General features: G+C 34.9%; 2 protein-coding genes across 2 annotated transcripts; one reads left to right on the forward strand and one right to left on the reverse strand.

Annotated features, from left to right (window-relative positions):
- The first annotated feature begins 626 nt into the window (after positions 1-626).
- LOC307170665 (alpha-1,3-mannosyl-glycoprotein 4-beta-N-acetylglucosaminyltransferase B) lies at positions 627-19,656 on the forward strand. The gene is made up of 15 exons (XM_079891870.1): positions 627-959; positions 3,013-3,165; positions 3,238-3,369; positions 4,288-4,421; positions 6,079-6,125; positions 6,225-6,338; positions 6,431-6,506; positions 6,597-6,711; positions 11,848-11,978; positions 12,074-12,181; positions 13,361-13,557; positions 14,321-14,399; positions 15,112-15,187; positions 17,470-17,582; positions 19,268-19,656. The coding sequence occupies exons 1-15, from the start codon at positions 872-874 to the stop codon at positions 19,283-19,285; spliced, it is 1,581 nt and encodes a 526-aa protein (XP_079747996.1). The 5' UTR covers positions 627-871; the 3' UTR covers positions 19,286-19,656.
- A 1,331-nt stretch (positions 19,657-20,987) lies between these two features.
- scocb (short coiled-coil protein b) lies at positions 20,988-22,664 on the reverse strand. The gene is made up of 4 exons (XM_079891871.1): positions 22,589-22,664; positions 22,069-22,172; positions 21,406-21,486; positions 20,988-21,177 (listed from the first exon to the last, which is right to left on the reverse strand). The coding sequence occupies exons 2-4, from the start codon at positions 22,085-22,087 to the stop codon at positions 21,035-21,037; spliced, it is 243 nt and encodes an 80-aa protein (XP_079747997.1). The 5' UTR covers positions 22,088-22,172; positions 22,589-22,664; the 3' UTR covers positions 20,988-21,034.
- Positions 22,665-22,695: the final 31 nt, after the last annotated feature.

Raw genomic sequence — 22,695 nt, forward strand, 5'->3', positions numbered from 1 at the left:
CTTTCCCCCCATATAATCCTCCATGGAATCCGAAATCTCCAGGTCACTCCTATAAATATCCAAACTGTCGCCAATAGCCTTACAATCAGTCTTACAAACAGATCAGTCAGACTGGAAGTCCAGTTAGACCACCCTGAAGAACAGCCTTGAGAGACTTATAAACAATCTTTAAACCAACTTATCTGAGGCATGCCTGACTGTGACTGGAAAAAAAAACGTAATTTCTGGTTAGTTATAGATAGATTTGGTAGTTAGGCAAATCATAATATTATTTGTAAATGAATATTTTTAACAAGTAAAATGTCCATATTTCTCTATAGGTTATTTATGTATGGTAACAAAACTCTTTGGTCTTGACATTCATTAAACACAGTATACGGGATCGTTATAATTGTAGTTGTTTTCTAAACTACTTTAAATTCAAGCAGATCCACGTAATATTCCAATATCAAAATCTAATACTGACAGAAATATAGGCATTTAAACAAAATAGGTTAAAATTAACAATACCCTACTAGCAGCAGCGTCCTCATGAATATGCAACGACTGGATGAATATTCATGAGCTGAACAGGTGGAGGATGGCGCCGCTGCTGTTTAAAGGTGTGAGCGGATTATTTTTTAACTTAGTTCCTCGTGTGAAACCATGTTATCAGCTGACAGCTCGTTTTGCGACAATGAATGTAGCTGGCCTGGTGGTGTGGACAAATTAGGAGTCCTTTTAAAATGACTTTCGTTAAATGCTAAACATTATTCCAGTTCAACCAGACGTTGCGGGGAAGAAACGGCAGCTAACATTTTCATAGTGGTATCTTGAGGATTTTGCCTTCCTAAGAGCGTACGAGTAGTGTTCCTGTATTCCTGAGGATGAGATGAGGCCCTGTCATGGCAAACTTTTCTTCCTCGCGGGTTTTGTACTATGTGTGTTGATGTTAACCTCCTGGCACACATCAAAGTCAGGTGAGTGTCATCATCTTATAATGTGCCTGTGTGGATGGCCTCTAAATTATTCGGATTAGATAACTTATTTTTCTTTTCTTTGCTATATGTTTGTTAATTTTTGAGAGATGGAAACCTGGTCATATATACGTCAATTTTGAAAGTTGTATAAACAGAAATATAGCCTATAAATTAATTTAACATTATTTTAATATTTATATTTTTATTTATTTGTGGAGTGAGGGTAAAAAAAAAAAGAGAAGCAATCTTGGGCTTTTTAATAAAGAGATCCAATCCTGCTCGTTTTAAAGCTAGCATCATTAGCCTATAAGTTTGTTCATTAGTTCATTAGCCTATAAGTTTGAATCTAAACTGTGCGGGAAGATGTGATCACCCCTGGTTTAGAGATATATCCAGACACCACAACTGAAATAGCTTTCACTAAACTTTTACTAATAGCTCTAGTAAGATACACTTGTTACCAAATGATGAGTTAAGACCATAGACTGTAAAAAATTGGTTAAGACGTGGTGGAATGAACGTCAGCTTCCCTATCGCCAGACACACCCGCATTACAGGAACTCATTCTTAACAGTTCTTGAAAGTTGTTCAGCCCTTTCCAAGATGGAAAAATATTTTGAAAAAGGTGATTTTGAAAGTAAGATTCAGCCCTGGTGTATGTATGTGTGTGTGTGTGTATATATATATATATATATATATATATATATATATACACACACACACACACACACTCTAATTAATGGAGTTAATTAAAGGAACCGTATGTAAGAAATATATTTAAATTAATCATAAAATGGCCCTGATATGTCACTAGACATTAAGAAATCATGTTCATTTCAAATACTTATATCACTGACAACAGTAGTCCAGCCAGGATATTGTCATTTAAAAGTGAAGTTGCAGCCCTCAACTGATGTTGATGTTGTCATGTTGTGTTTTGGCCTGAAGCGCCCCCCTCCACCGATCTACCAATCACGAAGTCAGTAGTGTTTCGGCATCCGGGTTGCCAGCTCTGCTCTAGTTACCACAGCTACGTAGCAGCCTACGTTCCTGCTGGATCCTGCAGCCTATCTGCCAACCTCGAGTCAGGGGGGAGGGGGAGGGGATACACCGCTCTACAGTAATTTGAAAGTGATTGCAGTACCAGTTTTGGCCACAATCTTACATACGGTTCCTTTAACTCTAATTGATGGAGTGTGTAGCTTTTCATTTCTTAAAGGGTAGTTCACCCAAAAATGAAAATGATCCCATAATTTACTCACCCTCAAGTCATCCTTGGTGTATATGACTTTCTTCTTTCAGCCAAACATAATCAGAGTTATATTAAAAAAAATATCCTGGCTCTTCCAAGCTTTATAATGGGTACCTGAGATTTTGAAGTCCAAAAAAGTGCATCCATCCATCCATCATAAAAGTAATCCATACGGCTCCAGGGGGTTAATAAAGGCCTTCTGAAGTGAAGCAATACATTTTTGTAAGAAAAATATCCATGTTTTTAACTTGATAATCTTGCTTTCTGTAACGGCCGTACGCAAGTCTAGTTCCGGTGGATGAGTAAACTCAGAATCTCTATATATGGAGATCTAATTATGTCAGAACGGACTTGTAATGTAGCCTAATTAACAAGCTGATCAAATCGTTTGTGCATTCACATATATCAAATCATATATATATATATATATTTTGAAATGCCAAACAACCACAACAACAAAGTACAGCAAAGCAAAGAGGAATTTCTGGAGCTCATTAACATAGATGAGTATTTACCTGTTGCAGCATTTATTCAACACTGCAGACTTCCTTAAACGACAGACTTCCTTAGAAGATAAAGTTATATGGCATAGTTTTTGTTTGTTTTTTTGTCTGCAGAAAGGCAAAGGAAGCATGCTGCTTGGAGTGTCCCCCCCCCCCCCCCCCCCTATTTTTAGGAACTAATTATTTTATGTGAATTCAACATTGTGAATTCAACAAATGCTGTTGATAAAGCTTAACTTGTTTTGGCCCAACATCCCTTTAATTCACATCCAGAGATGATTGGTGTTCTATTCTCCAGAGAACTTGCCATTGCAGCTGCATATGGTCTATGAGAGGTTACTGCGGGCAGAACAGCGTGGGGAGGTCTTATCACAAGAGCTGCTTAAAGTGCTGGCCCACCTACAAAACCGCAGCATTGCTCAATCTAATCTCTCAATCAGCAACTCCTCAGGTGAGTCCAAGCACTTTTCCTTCTGTAATATTTGTGTCTGTTTGGTTATTCACTATTTTATCTGCCTTTCAGCTATATTAGAAGAGAGACTCCTTCGGCACTTGTTGCCTTCACAGCCTAATGCCCTCATCTACTTGCCTCATCTGAAAGAGCACAATGACAGTCTGAAACCCCTCGTTCACCTGGGGCAGCGACGCACTGGAGGTCTGTCTCCCATTATAGCTTTTTGCGACTGTGTAATTGCGGTGCTTTTTTTTTTTGCAGTGCAATTTGCAATTGAATTAAATTTAAACCATGTCTTATGCCTGGTTTCACAGACAAGGCTTAAGCCTAGTCCCAGACTAAAATGCGTGTTTGAGCTGTCTTAAAGGGATAGTTCACCCAAAAATGAAAATGATGTCATCATTTACTCAACCTCAAGTTTTTCCAAGCCTGTATGAATTTCTTTTTCTGCTGAACACAAAAGAAGATATTTTGAATAATGTTGGTAACCAAACAGTTGATGGACCCCATTGACTTCCATAGTATTTTTTCCCATACATGAAAGTTAGTGGGGCCCATCAACTCTTTGGTTACCCATGATGACAGAATTTTTATTTTTGGGTGAGCTATCCCTTTAACTGAAAGCAACTAGCACTGGGATATCTTAAAATATGTCAGTGCCATTGTTTTGTCTCAAGATGCACACCAGTTAAGTTTTTAAGGCACGTTTATAAAAGATTTTTATTGCTCTTTTGTACATCTTTTTAATGACCTATAGCTGCTGTTACACTGCAGATGGTGTTTATGCATTGTTTAACTTCCTGATGCTTGTTTAGTGTTATGAAAGTAGCAAAGCATCTCTTTTGCAGCCTTTCATTTGTAATCTAAACCTAAACCTAAACCTAAGCTTAGCTGAAACTTGAACACTTTTTTTTCTGCCTAGCAAGCCCTACAAACCTAATGTGTTGTATTTAATATTTTTTTATTATAATTTTGAACATATGCTTTTATGTTTCTTTTTACTTTGTCAGTTATGGTGTTTCTAATGGTTTTAAACACATACACAATAAATATTTTATCACTGTAATGCATTCACCATAGGCTGACATGAGCTGACACAGTGTTTAACTGTTTTTGCAGTGTCTCTGGTGTTAGGAGTGCCTACCGTGTACAGGCAGAAACAGAGTTATCTAGTGAACACACTCCAGTCTCTCCTATATGACCTTTCATCTGTAGAGAGGAAAGATATTGTCATTGTAGTCTTTGTTGCCGAGGTAACCCTTAACATTTGCTCTTTGTTCTCTTATATCTCTCCTGGCTTTATCTTGTTTTATTGCTCTGGTAAGGCTGCATTCAAATTTATGGTATTAAATCATCTCATTCCTCTTAACCTCTCTGTTTTATTTGGTTTTATGTTGTTTTTCTGTAGTTTAAATACTTGAATGTTTTGACTAACATTATATATGGATTTTTGATAAAGCTGTGAATGAAGAAGACCCCAAAGATAGTTCTGGGACCGTTAGCTTTGAGGCTATCTATATGCTAGTAAATTTCTTAATTGACAGTATTGCTCTTTTTCGGAAAATATTTGATCAAAATATTGATCAAATCTTGCTGTGTTTCCAAATTACTGTCCAATCTCTTGCTCTCTAGAAGGATAATACCCCTTTCAAAATATCACCTGCCCCTGACTACCAATAGCACTTAGGAAACCTTGGTTCACATAAATAAATGCCTATTGGCCAAAAAAGAAGAGGAATGGGGTCTTTGGCCTGTTATGTTGTATACATCAGCCAAATTGTTTACAAAAAAAAGTAATAAAAGTCAGACTTGGCTGAGCTGAACTAATAAGAATTTGTTGGCAAAATTAATAATAAAAGTTGTAGCTGTGCTAAAAATTTGTTAAATGTTCTTCATAACATTTTCTGCTTCATTTTCTTATATTTTATCTCAATTCTTCTCCTTTTTGGTGCACTTTTTACTTGTTTGATCTTGGACTTTTGGCCCTGTTTATTAAATATGTGATTTGGTTTGTTGATTTTTTATTTTTTTATTTTGAACTTTATTTGAATTAGTACACATAATAATTATTTACTATACACTAGCATTAAGAAGTCTCTTTTGCTTACCAAGGCTGCATTTATTTTATATGCATGTATTAAAAAATACAGTAAAAACAGTGAAATATTTTTACAGTTTAAAATAACTAATTTCTATTAGGGCTGTCAAAAGATTAATCGCAATTAATCGCATCCAAAATAAAAGTTTGTTTTTAATAATATATGTGTGTGTACTGTTTAATTAAATTTGTATATATAAATACACACACATGCATGTATATATTTAAGAAAAATGTGTTATTTATATATATAAAAATATATATTTATATATAATATAAACTATATAAATATATATACAGTATATGTATGCAAATATTTCTTAAATATATACATGCATGTGTGTGTATTTATATATACAAAATAATTATACACAGTACACACACATATATTATGTAAACACAAACTTTTATTTTGGATGCGATTAATCGCGATTAATCTTTTGACAGCCCTAATTTCTATATTCATATATTTTAAAATGCAATGTATTCCCGTGATGCAAAGCTGAATTTTCAGCATCATTACTCCAGTGTCACATGATCCTTAGGAAATCATTCTAATATGATGACTTTGTGCCCAAGAAACATTTCTTAATATCATCAATGTTGAAAGCAGTTGTGCTGTTTAATATTTTGGATTTTTTTTTGATGAATAGAAAGTTAAAATGGACAACATTTATTTGAAATAGAAATCTTTTGTAACATAAATGTCTTTACTGTTACTTTTGATCAGTTTCATGCATTCGTATAATTTCTTTCGAATGGTACTATTTTATTGCTCTTTTCATTGATATGTATTTTCATTCTTCTCTTAGACAAATGCAACTTTTGTGAATGCTGTTGTACAGAGTGTACAGACCAAGTGAGTGTTTCATTAACAACTCATTTGTTTCATATGAGATGTTTCATCTTTCTGTAAACTGGCTGTGCAAGTAACTGATCACAATTTCACTCTGTGTAGTCTCCCAAATGCTGTCAGTTCTGGATTGATTGAGGTGATCTCTCCATCTCCTCACTTTTACCCAGACTTCAGTAACCTGAAGGAAACATTTGGAGACCCTAAGGAGCGAGTCAGGTTAGAGATTCGCTTGTGCTGTTGTGCAAATACTGTAAGTAACTGGAAATAGATGGTTTATTAATGTGATCCATTTGTTTTATTGGTCACAGATGGAGGACCAAGCAGAACCTTGACTACAGTTTCCTCATGCTGTATGCGCAGTTTAAGGGCACATACTATCTCCAGGTAATGCCAAGACAACGCCATACAACTCATTGATAGCTCTATGTTTCATTGTTTTTATAATCAGTATGTATTTTTTTGCATGTGTTTCAGCTAGAAGATGATATTGTAGCAAAGCAAGGATTCTTTGAGTCCATGAAAAAATATATAGAACTGGTGTTTTCCGAGGAGTGGCTTTTCCTGGAGTTTTCCCAGCTGGGATTCATTGGTCAGTGTGTTGTCCTCTCCATTCATTAATGTCCTATCCTGTTATCTTCTCTTCTCTCTCACCATTTCTGTTTGTTCAGTTGTTTCATTCATGCACCGTTTTGTTAATTTGAACATAACAGTCAGTGTCAGTTCCATGGGTGGCGCTAGGGAGGGGCTAGCAGGTGCTTCAGCACCCCCAAGAAAGACCAAAGCACCCCCAAAAATAATTTCTGGAAGCAATTATATTCAGGCTGTATTCTATGGAAGCCCTGAACCGCATTTTGAAGAAAGAAAAAAAAGAAAACTTATCTTGTTATTTTGAGATATTAAGCCGTTATTTCAACATAATATCTTGTTATTTTGACATAAGAAGTTGTTATTTCGACATAATATCCCATTATTTCGACATAACTCGTTATTTCGACATAATAAGGGGACATTCTAATTTGCATTAAGCCACATTAACTATTCTTCTAATGGTTTTTCTATGGGAGGAAAATGCTTAATGTGTAATTAAACGTTGCGTTCATATTCTGGGCTCATCTGATTTTTTTGTACATAGCATAGCTTACTTTGTTATAATTTTAGTATCATAATGATTAATAAATGCACGCACAATTATCCGTGAACTTGATTTGAACAAATGCCTTTCAACTTGTGTGTGCAAAATTCAGAATTAAATGAATGTGCAGCAATTTGTACAAATAGAGTGTCTGTAGGCGTACTATACTGTAACTTGTAGCCATTACATAAGCGCATTTAGTTTCATATATATTAAAATATTATGTTATTTTTTTCCATCTATGTTGATTATGAAAAGTGAACAGCACGAGTAAGATAGGATGCGCAATATATCGAGAGACATGGAGTGGGTCAGACAGGATTTTGACCACTTCATTAAGTTTTGTTTAGTAGAAAGCCTTTCTTTAAAGTGAATTTCGTTTTGTATAAATTGTATCTTAATTGTAATCAATTTTTCATCAACCAATTGCCTGGATTTAATAAATAAGAAGTATAGCAGACAATATAATCATGGAGGCGCCCGCGCGGTCACTTGCATTTGCACGTTAACTGGAGCACATCTCATCCTAACTTAACCGAAACTCATCAAATACATCAAATACACAAAGCTTGAAATGTCTTTAAACTAAATAATTCAAAACGAAAAGAAATGGGCTACTCTCTGATTATGTAATCCATTATGTGCATTTCTCTCTATAGGCGCGTTCACTATGGAGATATGGCGATCGTCAACTTCATCTTTGCAGCCGACACTGACACAGAAAACACTAGATTATTAATAAAAATCAATGCACGCGTCACCGGATTTATAAATGCACATCTTGCTTGTTGCACGCACACATATTATGTCGAAATAACGAGATATTATGTTGAAATAACATTATTATTAATAATAAATCTTTTAGAATATTTGATTGTATGCTGAATGTTGCGCTTGTTCAATTTAATAAAATTACAACTTTAATTGTGATCATTAAAATAAGGGATAGTTCGGCCAAAAATGACGCGCGTTCACGGAGATGGATGCTGGCGTATGACGTAGCGTAGGAAGCATCGTGACGTAGAACGAACGTGACAGCGCAGCCAGAGAGCAGAGCTAAACAAAACTCTACGTTCGTTCTACGTCACGGCGCTTCCTACGCTACGTCCTACGTCATACGCCAGCATCCATCTCCGTGAACGCGCGGCGACCGCTACCGGAAGCCAGTTATTTTCGTTTATAAAGTTTTAAATATATTTTTACGACAAAACCGCACGGATTACCCTCAGAAGGCCTTCGTTTATCCCCCTGGAGCCGGATGGATTACTTTTGTGAAGGATGCTTGCACATTTTGGGACTTGAAGGAGGTGGACCCCATAGCTTCACATTATAACCACTGAAAGATCTAAGACATTTTCTAAAATAACTGAAAATGTGTTCGTCTGAAAAAAGATTGACATACAGTGCTATGCATAAGTTTAGACACCCATGCTAAAGTTGACTAAAAAGAGGAATAAAAAATCATCTTTTGGAAATTGAACTTAATGCCTTAATTTAAAAAATTAGGAAAAATCCAACCTTTAAGGACACCAATTTTCTTTGTGAATGAATAATGTATCGTAAATAAATAAATGTTCTTCCTTAAAATACAGGGTGCATAAGTTTGGACACCCCTATGTTAAATTCCCATAGAGGCAGGCAGATTTTTATTTTTAAGTATTTTTTTTTTAGGATACTATGCATCCTGATAAAGTTCCCTTGGCCTTTGGAATTAAAATAGCCCCACATCATCACATAGCCTTCACCATACCTAGAGATTGGCATGGGGTACTTTCCATAAGATCATCTCTCAATGCAAATCAAACTAGCTATTAGGCTAACTGAAATAAAACCATGCCAATCTCTAGGTATGGTGAAGGCTATGTGATGATGTGGGGCTATTTTAATTCCAAAGGCCAAGGGAACTTTATCAGGATGCATAGTATCCTAAAAAAAATATAAAAAAAAAATACTTCAAAATAAAAATCTGCCTGCCTCTATGGGAATTTAACATAGGGGTGTCCAGACTTATGCACCCTGTATTTTAAGGAAGAACATTTATTTATTTACGATACATTATTCATTCACAAAGAAAATTGGTGTCCTTAAAGGTTGGATTTTTCCTCATTTTTCAAATTAAGGCATTAAGTTCAGTTTCCAAAAGATGATTTTTTATTCCTCTTTTTAGTCAACTTTAGTATGGGTGTCTAAACTTATGCATAGCACTGTATGGATCTCGAACGGACTTGATGGTGAGTAAATCATGGGCTAAATATAATTTTTGGCCGAACTATCCCTTTAAAATAATTGAATATTAAATATTTAGTGGCCAAGTTTTGCTCATTTATTAATAGTATATATATATATATATATATATATATATATATATATATATATATATATATATATATATATAGAGAGAGAGAGAGAGAGAGAGAGAGAGAGAGAGAGAGAGAGAGAGAGAGAGAGAGAGAGAGAGAGAGAGAGAGAGAGAGAGAGAGAGAGAGAGAGAGAGAGAGAGAGAGAGAGAGAGAGAGAGAGAGACTATAATTGCGCAGCTCACCCTGGCGCCGCCCCTGGTCAGTTCCAGAAGTGGAAAGGAAAAATAAGCCCTCTTGGTTTGAAAACAAACACATCTACTGCTAGAATTTGCTTACGGACGTATTTGCACTTAAAAGAACAATTCAGTTCACATACTGTCAATTATTTAAATAGTTTCTTAAATCAACCAGGGTTGCGTTTCCCAAAAGCATCGTTAGCCAACTTTGGTCGCAAGCATACTATTTACTATGACCAAATCTGTGATACTATTTGTGTCCTAGTTTATCCTATTTAAGCATATCGCTGATTTTTCATATTCTAGGTGTTGTGAACTTAGAATCGAAAGACCAGGAGACTTGGTTGTTTCTTCAGCAGGATTCTTTATTGAGAACACGATCTGTCGGTAGCTGCAGTCACCAAGTCTGACGTGAATGTTCTCTTACAGTTTATATACATTTAGGGGCAGGAACCAAAAAAGACAGGTTTAGGAACCGGTTCTAGACTGAGAGCATAGCCCACCCTAATCCACTCAGCATATCTATTCAAACACTGAGACCCGAGTACAGGACTGGCTGGACTTTCTTGCTAAAACACAAACTCCAAGAGTTTCAGTAAAACAGGACTGACCAGAGTCTTTTGCTAGAAAACTCTGATAATCATAATTTATACCTAACCTTAACATGCTAAATTCAATGTAAACCTAAATTAACCCTCTGATGGTCCTCGGTCATTTCTGACCGAATAATTTTCTGTTTTGAAATTTTAAAAATCACAGCTTCATCGGAAGGTTATGAAACTTGGTGACTTTTCTGGCATTAGGTATGTGAATACAAAAAAAAATTGAGGTCATGATCCGAGCATGCTAAGTGGTCGTAAACAAAAAGAGTCACACTCGTGGTCTTCGGTCAAAAATGACCGACCCATAGGAAATGAATGGGAAATTTACAAAAACTCAAAAATTCTCTGAATTTTTGTCTGTACAATCTACAAATCGGACACGATTCTAAAAAAAAGTACACCGCAGTAAAGGGGTGACACTCTACAACATCAAGAGTGCAAAAAATTCACACCCACCCACACACACACACATACAAACACACGTTTATACACATACACACCAATAAATTCAGATTACAAAAATCTGTTTTGAATTTTTAAAAATCACAGCTTCATCAGAATGTTACGAAACTTGGTGACTTTTCTGGCATTAGGCATGTGAACACACAAAAAAATTGAGTTCATGATCCGAGCATGCTAAGTGGTCGTAAAAAAATTAGTTATGATTTTGGTCTTCGGTCAAAATTACCCCCATAGGAAATGAATGGGAAATTGACAAAAACACAAAAATTCTCTACAAATCAGCCACGATGCAGAAAAAAAATGCTCAGCAATGAAGGGGTGAAGCTCTAAAACATCAAGAGTGAAAAACATAACATAATTAATAATTATAATTAATATATGTATATATAATAATATAATAATTATTAAAATTATTAAAATAATAATTAATAAAATGTTATAAACCTTGGCAAAAAGTATTATTTGAGAATTTCTAAAAAAATACATTCAATCCACATCTTAAAAGTAAGTAATTTGGTCCAAAAACAACTAGAATTCACAAACATCTCCATTTAGAGCTATACAGACATCTAGTGGTAAACCCATGCAATATCATGTTTTATTTAATTTTATGATTAATAAATTGATGAATTTTTTTTTCTTTTATTTTTTTTCTGAAAGCCTAGTCTCTATTTTACCCGAAAATACTGCATAGAATTTTTTTTTTTTTAAAAAAAAAAAAAAAAAAAAAAATCATTATTTTCAATGGCAAAAAATGGACAATAAATATTGCATAAATATTAATAAGTTCAATCAAATTGTCTCAAAATTCTAAATTAAAAAGAATAAATATTATAGAACAAAAATAAATTGCATTGGTTTTTACTGGGATGGAGGAAGTTTCATTTTTAGGTGTCCGGTCATTTATGACCGGGAAGGCCCCCAGGGTGACTGCTAAACGAAGACCATCAGAGGGTTAAACATTTTAATAAATTTGCATTCCCACATTTGCAGGCAAGCTTTTTCGCTCATCAGATCTGCCAATGATTGTGGAGTTTATCCTGATGTTCCACAAAGACAAGCCAATCGATTGGCTGCTTGATCACATCCTGTGGGTCAAAGTGTGTAACCCAGAGAAAGACTCAGTAAGTTTGGGTATAATTTTTTTTGGTTTGTTTGTTTTTCAGTGAAATTGATGTAAGGCATATCATTGTTTATCATTATAATTCTTTGCACTTAGAAACATTGCAGTGATGAGAAGGCCCGACTGAAGAGAACTTACAAACCCTCCTTGTTTCAGCATGTTGGTTTGCATTCCTCGCTGCCTGGTAAAATACAAAACCTAAAGGTAATTTAAATTTCCACTTCCTTGTAGGAAGCTTTTCATATGTGTATACTGTATATGCTGGGGTTTAGTTTCAGTAAACTAAAACTTAAACCATAAAAAAACAAAATAAATGTTTAATTCATAATTTAAAATAATTTATTCAAATAAAATAAATGAAAAAAAACAAAACAAACGTATTTTATTTAGGCTAGTTGCCAAGTAAATGGAAAATATATATATAAAAACGAATTAGAAATCGTATTAGAAACTATAGTAGCATAATATAAGAAGCATTACTAGTAGAATAGCGTCTACTTACTAAACCAGCCAACAGTAGTATAGGTCTGTAGGTTTGGACAACAGCTTATCTACATTGCAAACATGACATTTACATTATTTATATTGGCACGTTTTTCCATAGTGACTTACAAATTCGGAATAACACAGCTCAAGTGATTCATCTTAAAGGTGAAGTGTGTTATTTCTGCTGTGCCAATGCATTATGATGGTTTTTATCATTTTCATCATTTGTTTTGTTATCTATTTTGGGAAGTCACCCAACAAATGGGTTACATGTAGTTCTCTATGGAGCAGTCTATGGGGCAGTCGTGGACTAATGGTTAGAGAGTCAGACTGTTAACCTGATTGAATGAGTGCACTCGATAATGCCCACTGTGGTTTGGGACATCACTACAAATGACTGTCCCCTCAAATAGTGCCCTATTTAAGGGTATAAGGGGTGATTTTTGACCCATTGTCATGCAAAGTTTACATCGAATCTGCTTCAGCCCATCTGCATGTGATTTTCACGAAAAGCTTGATTAACTGGTTCAGGTGTGTTTGTTTAAAGTTAGAGATAAACTCTTTAGGACAATGGGTCCCCTGGAACAAGGTTGAAGACTGATGATTATAACGTCAAAAAGAATTACACCCTTCATTACAGGTGCAGCAGTACAACGTTTTAAACGTGTCCAGAAAAGATAGCAAACTCAGTCAAAAATGAATTTATACCAGCTTGTACTGTGCACTTCACATGATGCCTATTGAGAGAGCCTATTCTAAACCACTCACTAATTAGATTCCATTTCAGTTAGGATGCTTCCTTCGAAGGCAGCTGCTTGTGTTGACAATATACAGCAAGGAAGCTCACTAAGTTTTGGAAAAGAGCTTATGTGTTGTCTGTATTTATATGTCATGCAGGATAAAAATTTTGGGAATCAGGTGCTGTTTAAAGGCCACAATAATAACCCATCTGCAGAAATCAGCAGCAGTCTGGAGAAATATCAGTCTCACTCTCTGGAGAGAGCTTACAATGGAAAGGATTTCTTCTGGGGCCTCACACCCAAAAGAGGAGATTATATTCTCTTCACTTTTTCCAAGCCTCAAGCTGTCAAAGGGTGAGACACCAGCAAAGGACATTTCTGTGATGAGTATACATAAGTTTAAACTGGTACAGGCAATCTTGCTAAAGTTCTAGTTTGTCTTACAGGTACATTGCTGGGTAAACTATCCCTTTATCTGTGTGCATTGTAAATATCTCTTTATTTGGATGTATAAATATAGAAGTAAAAGCCCAGCAGCAGTGTAAATGTACCCAGCTGTCTGCTCGAGTGAAACATTGTGAACCAGTGGCTTCAGTTTAAGCTCCTTTGAGCACGAAATTCTATATAGCCCATGCTTGTTCAGGAGCTGAATACACTGTCTGTGACAGCAATCTTTTTAAATCCCCCTTAAGCACACACAAAAGAGTTTTAGGAGGCTCTAAAATGGCATCAAATTAACTAAGTTAGGATCTAAAATTTAGTTGCTTTTTGGCGATGGCCTTGTAAAGAAATCTGAACTTTCTCAGTATCTGTCACTTGACAAAGAGTGGCGTAATGAACACAGGGAAATTCCTGGCTGCTTAAACGAATACAAAAGATAGAGAATGAATGACACGTAACTTAACTATGCGTAACCTCCTAATCCAGTCATCAGTGAAGTTTAAATGTATCTTCTGGGTTAAACACAAGCTCTAACTTTAACTCTAACAACAGCATCTGTGGAATGAGAAACATTTAGACTCAGAAAACAAAAACATAGTGTAACACAAATGGACTTACAATGAAACTTCCATTGACTGATTTAACTTGTGTATATATATCTTCCACTCACTTCCAGGTACCTTTTTCGATCTGGCAATATTGAGACAAATGGTGACCAGTTTTACAACACAACAGTGGAGGTGCTCCCTACTAATGTAAGTATCATGCCAACACTTTTTCTGGTCAAGTTATATCTGCAAGTAAATATCTGCTTTCAGCAAATTGTGAAATATTATTAAACATTATTAACATTGTAAATGAAATAGAGTCTTCCTACAATAGTTTTATATTGTGTTGTGTTTTATTTGATTACATCATTTACTGTGATTCATGGGACTGTAATTAATTTTCTCATAAAAGATGTTAAGCATACTGTTTTATTATTATTATTAATTTTTTTTGCCGTTCATCTCAGAGCTGGCTGGTTGGCAAAAGTTTTTTGAAATCCCTTAAATTCTTTGAAATCCCTTGCCAGAACCAATTCCTCAGAAAAATGGGCGGTTTTCAGTTTGTGTTTAGTCTGTGTTGTTTGTGTAAGATATATAGGTATTGTCATACATTAGCTTTAGACGTTGCATTGTGCATTGGGACGTATGTGACTACACCCTTTAACTCTCTGTACATTTGTCTTCATTTGCTTGCAGTGATAATTCATTTCTCCTTTACTTGTTAGTCACCCATCTAAACCAACAGAAAGCTGACACCCATAACCAAATATGTGGCTTTCACAAGTTCATTCAAACTTTATCTCAAACCTGCTAGACTAGGATTTTTGTACATACTTCCTGATATGTTACGGACATCCTTTTTTATTAATTTGCACCCAAGTACAAAGTGCTGACAGGTGCATGTCTGTCTGTTTTACAGAACTCTGTGAAAGAGAAGGTGGAGAGAGGAGAATTATCCTGCTGTAAACCCTCATCTGATGGCTTTGTTGAGATAGGTACACAAAAATTATTGATTTCCTGTTTCTTTCTTTTCTTTTTTTTTTCTGTCCCTCAGTTGTAAAAGTTTGCATAAATACAAGCAGTTCACTCATTTAAGTAATTTACCAAGTAAAATACATGGTAAAAAAAAAGAAAGTGATGATACTAGTCAGAGTATCATCAAGCTAGCTGTTATGATAATTATGATTATTACAGGAAACTCCTGAAAGATTTGGCCAGCAAGTGAAGTCTGTAGGGTTAGGTATCAAGAACCGGTTCTTATTCAGAGCTGGTTCAGTTGGTTTGTTTTTTCTTCCCTTTTTTTTTTTTTTTAAGTGCTGAATGAATTTCATGACGTCCTGTTTCATTGACAGTTCTTGAACGTCTGCATTTTTTCTCCTAGTGCACTGAGCACTGAAGGTGAGTGTACTGAAGCTATGACAGTGTATTTCCTGAATCTACCAGAATCTATATTTATTCAGCAAGGATGCATTAAATTGATCGAAAATGACAGTAAAACTTTTATAATATTAAAAAAGCTTTTTATTTCAAATAAATGCTGAACTTTCTATTAATCAAAGAACCCTAAAAAAAGTATAGCTGTTTCCACAAAGAATATTTAGCAGCACAAATGATTTCAACCGTGAGAATGATAAGAAATGCTTCTTGAACGGCAAATCATCATATCAGAATGATTTCTGAAGGATCATGTGACACTGAAGACTGGAATAATGATGCTGAAAATTAAACTTTGCCATCACAGGAATACATTTTAAAATGTATTCAAATAGAAAACACTTATTTTAATTATATTGCATATACAGTGCTATGCATAAGTGAATACACCCATGCTAAAGTTGACTAAAAAGAGGAATAAAAAATCATATTTTGGAAATTGAACGTAATGACTTAATTAAAAAAATTAGGAAAAATCCAACCTTTAAGGACACCAATTTTCTTTGTGAATGAATAATGTATCGTAAATAAATAAATGTTCTTCCTTAAAATACATGGTGCATAAGTTAGTACACCCCTATGTTAAATTCCCATAGAGGCAGGCAGATTTTTATTTTTAAGTATTTTTTTAAAAAATTTTTTAGGATACTATGCATCCTGATAAAGTTCCCTTGGCCTTTGGAATTAAAATAGCCCCACATCATCACATAGCCTTCACCATACCTAGAGATTGGCATGGTTTTATTTCAGTTAGCCTAATAGCTGGTTTGATTTGCATTGAGAGATGATCTTATGGAAAGTACCCCATGCCAATCTCTAGGTATGGTGAAGGCTATGTGATGATGTGGGGCTATTTTAATTCCAAAGGCCAAGGGAACTTTATCAGGATGCATAGTATCCTAAATTTTTTTTTTTTAAATACTTAAAAATAAAAATCTGCCTGCCTCTATGGGAATTTAACATAGGGGTGTACTAACTTATGCACCATGTATTTTAAGGAAGAACATTTATTTATTTACGATACATTATTCATTCACAAAGAAAATTGGTGTCCTTAAAGGTTGGATTTTTCCTAATTTTTTAAATTAAGGCATTACGTTCAATTTCCAAAATATGATTTTTTTATTCCTCTTTTTAGTCAACTTTAGCATGGGTGTATTCATTTTTTTTTCTGTATTTTTGTATATTAATATTGTATATTATTTTATATTGTATATTATTTTTTTTTCTGTATTTTTGATCAAATGCAGCCTTGGTGACCATAAAGAGACTTCTTTCAAAAACATTCAGAAATCTTACCGACCCCAAACTTTTTAACAGTAGTCTAGGCCTATATGTACTTGAAGCTTGTGAGACTTAAATTGGTCAATATTTTTGTTTTCTAAAAGACTGTGTAGGATTATTAATGGAAGCATCAAGTAACTGGAATCTAAATTGTATTACATTTATTAAGAACCAGCTAGATTTCTTGATTTTAGTATCAACTACTGAAATATTGGTTTCATGATAACAATGGTTATTGATGTGTGGATCAAATTTAACGATGCAACAGCCATGACATTGTATTTTACGACTGTTGATCAAACAAGGTTATCAGACACTATTTGTTGATAACTGGTCGGAAACGTGAGCGAGTATGAATGTGCATGTCTGTAATACACACACCCGCTTCGATTTCATCTCTCTGGAGAAACCACAGTAAGAAATGTGAGAACAAACACTGGTTATGTAAAAATGTGAGTCCAATGTCTGGGATCAAGCGCTTTTCATGCAATGTAAATTGAAAAAGGCAGAGGTTTCCATGTTCTTTGTGATGAGATGTTAACAATGTTTGTGTTTGTAGATTCTTTCAAGAATGGAGTGGCTGAGGGAGAAGTGAATGGAGCATTAGAAGAAATAGCGGCCATGAGACTCCTGGTTCACTCTGATTCTGATGTCTGGGTTCTTCTCAGTGAGGTGAACCACATTCGTATCATATATAACCTTTAGAAACATGCCTCACTAAATTGGGAAGGGCTTGAGATAACAATTACTTAATTCAGAGAAAGGCATGCTCACATGTGTATTGCATAACTCTATTACACAGAAATGCAGACCCAACCCAATTTTGTTGACGTTTCACCAGGGAATTACACAATGGAAAAACACAATGATTCGTTTGCACATATATTTGTGTGAGGTTTTTCTCCCTTACAGTAAAATCAAATGAAAGTAAGGAAGAGGTCACAAATCATATGTGTGACAAACAAATCCAGTCAAGTACTCGTAGGGCTGTCAGGGCGGTTTATTGGGTCTTTCATTAAAATGTAATGCTAAGCTAGTTTAGCTTTCTCCAGCTCAAGTCATTTCCTTCACGTAGAAAAGTGGAAAGCTATATCTTAAAATTTCATATCATTAGAAACTAAGGACTCTTAATATGGTATCTTTCAGTAGATTATCATTATCACTTTAACAGAAATGGCCACAATTGTTTTTATGCCTTTCGTCCCCTCGTTCCAAACTAAATCTTTGATCAAAACTTATTTTATTGTAATAACCATTTCACGAGTTAATTTGCAGCAGCAGCTTCAACTGGAGCTTAGATATACCGCCCAGTGGGACTACTAATGCTTAGAAGATGAGTCTGGTAGCAAGATGCCTAAATTATGTTGGTGAAAGTGGCCGGGATGCCAAAACAGCTGATGCTGGAGCAAGTTGAGCGGCTGCTTACAGTATATGCTCTGGCAGTTAACTGAAAGATTAGATGGGTTCGCTCCTCCCGAAATTACGTTTAGGAACTTCACTTCGTGCTCGATTTTGCCCTTTGAAAGTCCCTTTAGAATTTCAACATGTTTCTTTCAATATTCTTTTCATTTTTAAACTTGAATTAAGTCAATTGTCCACATGATAAATTTGCATTATACCCCTGGTCTCACAGATAAGGTTTAAGTCTAGTCCCAGACTAAAATGCATGTTTGAGCTCTTTTAACTGAAAGCAACTTGCGCTAAGATATCTTAAAATATGTCAGTGCCATTGTTTTGTCTCAAGATGCACACCAGTTATGTTTCTTTCTAAGACACGTTTATGAAAGCTACTTAAATGTCCTTATTGAACTAAGGCCTAATACTGGCTTAATTTTAAGGGTTAAATGCCTTTTAAGGGTTAAATTGACAAATATTTGTTGGTTTTTAGTTTTATCTTTGCTGGGTTTCTTTTAACATCTATGCACTTAAAATTAGCACGTGTGTAATTTAACCAAACAGAAAAAAGAAACAGAAACAATGTATGTGTCTACTTTTACTAGTTAAGAGATCAACAACAATGAAACAATGACCATCTCTGTCATCAGTTCTCTGTACTCTGTAATTTGCATTCGTTTTGCAAAATTCTTGAAAATTCATTCACAGTATAAATCATCGCAGATGGATTTAAATACTTCTAAAGATGATGATAAATTAGAAAATTCTCCATTTTAGTCACTATTATTCACCATTTTATTGACATTTTAGTTCTGTGTAACTTGTAGCAAGTCATTTAAATGTTGTCTTTACATTTAAAAAGCCTTTTTGAGAAAGTCTCTGGCAATTTCAATAGCCTTGTTTTCAGCTGTGACACAGTATCTAAGGTTTGCTTAAAAGTCACGTCTCTCTCTCTTTGACAGATCTTTATTAAAGTTTGATGAGTTGAGGAGAGAGAAGAAATTTGAGCCGCATGGTATAACGTGTAATACCTCCTGCCGTGGACAACAGCACAGGCTGCTGGTCTGGAAAGGAACCTCCCTATGCTTGAACGATTGCGATTGTGTGCCATCTTGAGGTCCAACGTAAATACTGAATTACAGGATGTTTCCCTCATCTATGTGAGCAAAGTTTTTACACTGTTGTTTTATTGTGGTCTATTGTTTTGTTTGTTTGGTTTAAATTATTTTTAAAAATGTAATTCATTATTTTGTGTTGCAAAAACAACTTAAAGAGACCACACACAAGGTATCTGACCATATTTTATATTCTATTGAATAAATGGCAGTAACACCAACTGTTTTCAACTTCTAATTTCATCATTATGTGTGCTTTTCTGCTGATATAATATTCTTGTTTTTATTTATTTTTATTTCCGCCTCATCTTTGCAATTCCACTTGATGCAGATAAGAAAATAATTTTAAAAAATGAACCCCACCCCACCCCCATCTTCCATTGGTCAGATAAACATAGTCCTGTCCAGTGCTATTGTATCAGACTAATTGGGGTGATTGATTGCACTAACAGTGTTATTTTAGTTTTTTTTGTAGTTTTATTAATATTTTTAATTAGCTTTAATTTGTATATTTTTAGTTTTCAATTTTAGTTGGATTTTTAGTCATGTGCTTTTCCAATTTTCTTTAAAAATTTTCTGTATTTTTTATTTTAGTGCTTCAGCTTAAACTTGTTTCAGTTTTATTTCAGACAGCAGAAATGAATCAAACTGGGAAACTGAAATATACACTTTTCAGTTTTAATCTTGGTCTTGCTGTTGGTAATCATTCCAACACATTGGTCACTGCATAGTTAAACGCTAGACTGTTTGTCCTTCCGAACCCCTTTGGTGACCCTGTGAAAGATGAAGACACACATTCAGATGCATATTCACGATTGAGAGCAAGGGTGAAGGAGAGGAAGGCGTGTGGATAATAATGCTATTCTATGAGACTCAGTTCCTCACTCCTCTGATGAAAGCAGATGGGTACCAGAGACTATAGTCCTCCAAACTCTGGTGGAATATGTGTAGACTTGAATCCCAGATGAAGTGAGGTGACTGAACGAGAAGCAAACAACCACAGGGGCCTACAGAACCTAAACAGAAGGACTCACTCACAGCACAGCAAATTATTATTATTATTTTTTAATTAAAACAGGCATTTGCAATGCCACACAATGGTAAGATTCTACACATACAAACACAACAAATGCATAAAGATATTCAGAGGCACAGATGTAATGCAAGCCAGAGAACTCCCTTCTGTTGATAGCACCAAGAAAAGGGTCTAAATTTCATTCCCTGATCAGAATGACCTGAAATGTTTTCTCTCAACTTGAGTATAATCAGTGCTGATACAGACAAACAGCTCAGCGGGAGAGAGCAACTGTCATGCCATCACAACTGCACTCTCAACTACAAAACAAAAGTGTGAAATACAAAATACATATTTTAAAAACAATTTAAAATATTACAAAATTAATACCGTACCCTGTCTGAACATAAAAACAACCTAACTAAAATGATTTTTAGCACGTTGAACAAAACCATTGAAAATTAAATGTAAACAAATATTAATACTGATAAATAAAACAAATGTAAACATTTACCATTTTAGTGACATAGGGATAAAATGAGTCTAGTGGAAGGGTTTATCTGCGTGGGGTTGTGGGTCTGGGAGAGAGGGATGCTCTCTTACTTCCGTTTGCTTTTGGAGTCAGTGGTCTGAAACACGCTAGATGCCGACATGAGGTTCTCGATGTACTGCCCAAGAACCTGATTCTCTGATTTTAACTTCAGATTTTCTTCTTTTACTGCGTCCACCCGAGCTGAGAGATCTACCAAAACGAGAGAGAGAAAAACTTAAAGCTTGTTATTTAATAAAAGGCTGAAAAGTGCTAGCAACACCAAGGTCATGGGTTCGATTTAGGGAATGCATAAACTGCTAAAATGTATACCTTCAATGCAATGTAAGTTGCTTTGGATAAAAGCTTCTGCCAAATGCATGAATGTTAATGTAAATCTGTTAATATTAGGTAACAAACCAAGTGGTGCTGGTTACTTGCCTTCAAGAGTATTCTGCAACTCAAGGACCTGGTTTATAAGTCTGGTCTTCTCCTCCAATTCCACCTGGTTTTCTATGTCCCCTGGAAGACAAAGTCACCATCAAAATAAGTTCCTCTTGCAGCAACATTTCTTCACTTCTCTTATTACGTGTTTAATAGCGCTATGGCGGAACAATAGCAGCAATAGCAAACTACAACCATCCAATCAATTCCCGATGGACAAAATCAAGTCCTGTCCTACGTTTTTTATTGTTCGAAAAGCTGTTTCATTCAGATATACGTAAAAATAGGAAAGAAAAGACAACTTCTGTTTCATGCCGACTTTAAACACCTTGCACTGAGAAAGTCCTTAATACTTATTATTAACAAAAAATTAAACTATTAAAATTTAATGGAGAATTTTTTTTTTACAATATAATGGCCCTCCTACTGTATACATGTATTGATTAGAATTTACATTTGGGGGAAAAAAAAAAAAGATTATTTTTCATCCCTTTTTCTGTTTATTGTCAACTGTTTCAATTTGACATTTATTTGATACCTTAATAAAATAAAGAATATAAAGAAAAAAAATTAAACTGTTGACACTATGTTGCTGTGTGTGGTACTTTCTATAAATGGAAAAAATGCCAAGATTTATCCACATTCCACATTGGATCTTACCATCCATGTCAGAATTCATGGCGAAATACTCGTCTTCTGTTTTAAAATGCAGGGCTGCGACTCGAGTGGAAACAATTCAGGATGAGCACAAGGCCTGATGGAAACTGTAAAAAAACATAATAAAAAAAAATAGACCAGGAGTTTGAAAAGACATTCATTCATAGATATGGACGATGTCTTATTCGTTGATGCTGCAATGCTAGTCGCTAACTTACATATCTAAAAAGCATGCGCATTGTGTAACGTTATGTCTATTTTATGTAACATATTAGTAGCCTATATATGTTTGTAGTTGGCCGAAGTCAAAATACACAAAATAAAGCGCAAAATAGTTTTATATCTTATTGTAAAACTGCTGCTACTCAGTTTAGCTGCGGTTAGCTGACACACAGCTGATGAGGTAAACAAACCAAGACACTGCCCATTACACACTGCTGAAGCACAATTCATATCCTTCGCTTAAATGTATACTCATATAAATCTACAAAATAAAAATAAATAAATTAAATTATACAAAAACCTTTGAAATGTGCAATTAGACCGGATGAAGAGGTGTCACACTGCACAGCGATGTCTTCTGGAGTCTGACGTCATGGATTAGGGATTAACCGGTGGTATTAACCCTTT

The sequence above is a fragment of the Squalius cephalus genome, assembly GCF_949319135.1.
Source record: "Squalius cephalus genome assembly, chromosome: 14".
NCBI classification, from domain to species: domain Eukaryota; kingdom Metazoa; phylum Chordata; class Actinopteri; order Cypriniformes; family Leuciscidae; genus Squalius; species Squalius cephalus.

Excerpts from the sequence above, each read along its gene's own strand:
- LOC307170665 (XM_079891870.1), top strand. The coding sequence starts at position 872 with ATGAGGCCCTGTCATGGCAAACTTTTCTTCCTCGCGGGTTTTGTACTA. Across the intron at positions 6,126-6,224 it reads GTACAGAGTGTACAGACCAA|TCTCCCAAATGCTGTCAGTT; the intron begins GTGAGTGTTTCA and ends CACTCTGTGTAG. Across the intron at positions 11,979-12,073 it reads GTAACCCAGAGAAAGACTCA|AAACATTGCAGTGATGAGAA; the intron begins GTAAGTTTGGGT and ends CTTTGCACTTAG.
- scocb (XM_079891871.1), bottom strand. Across the intron at positions 21,178-21,405 it reads GTTGCAGAATACTCTTGAAG|ATCTCTCAGCTCGGGTGGAC; the intron begins GCAAGTAACCAG and ends TCGTTTTGGTAG.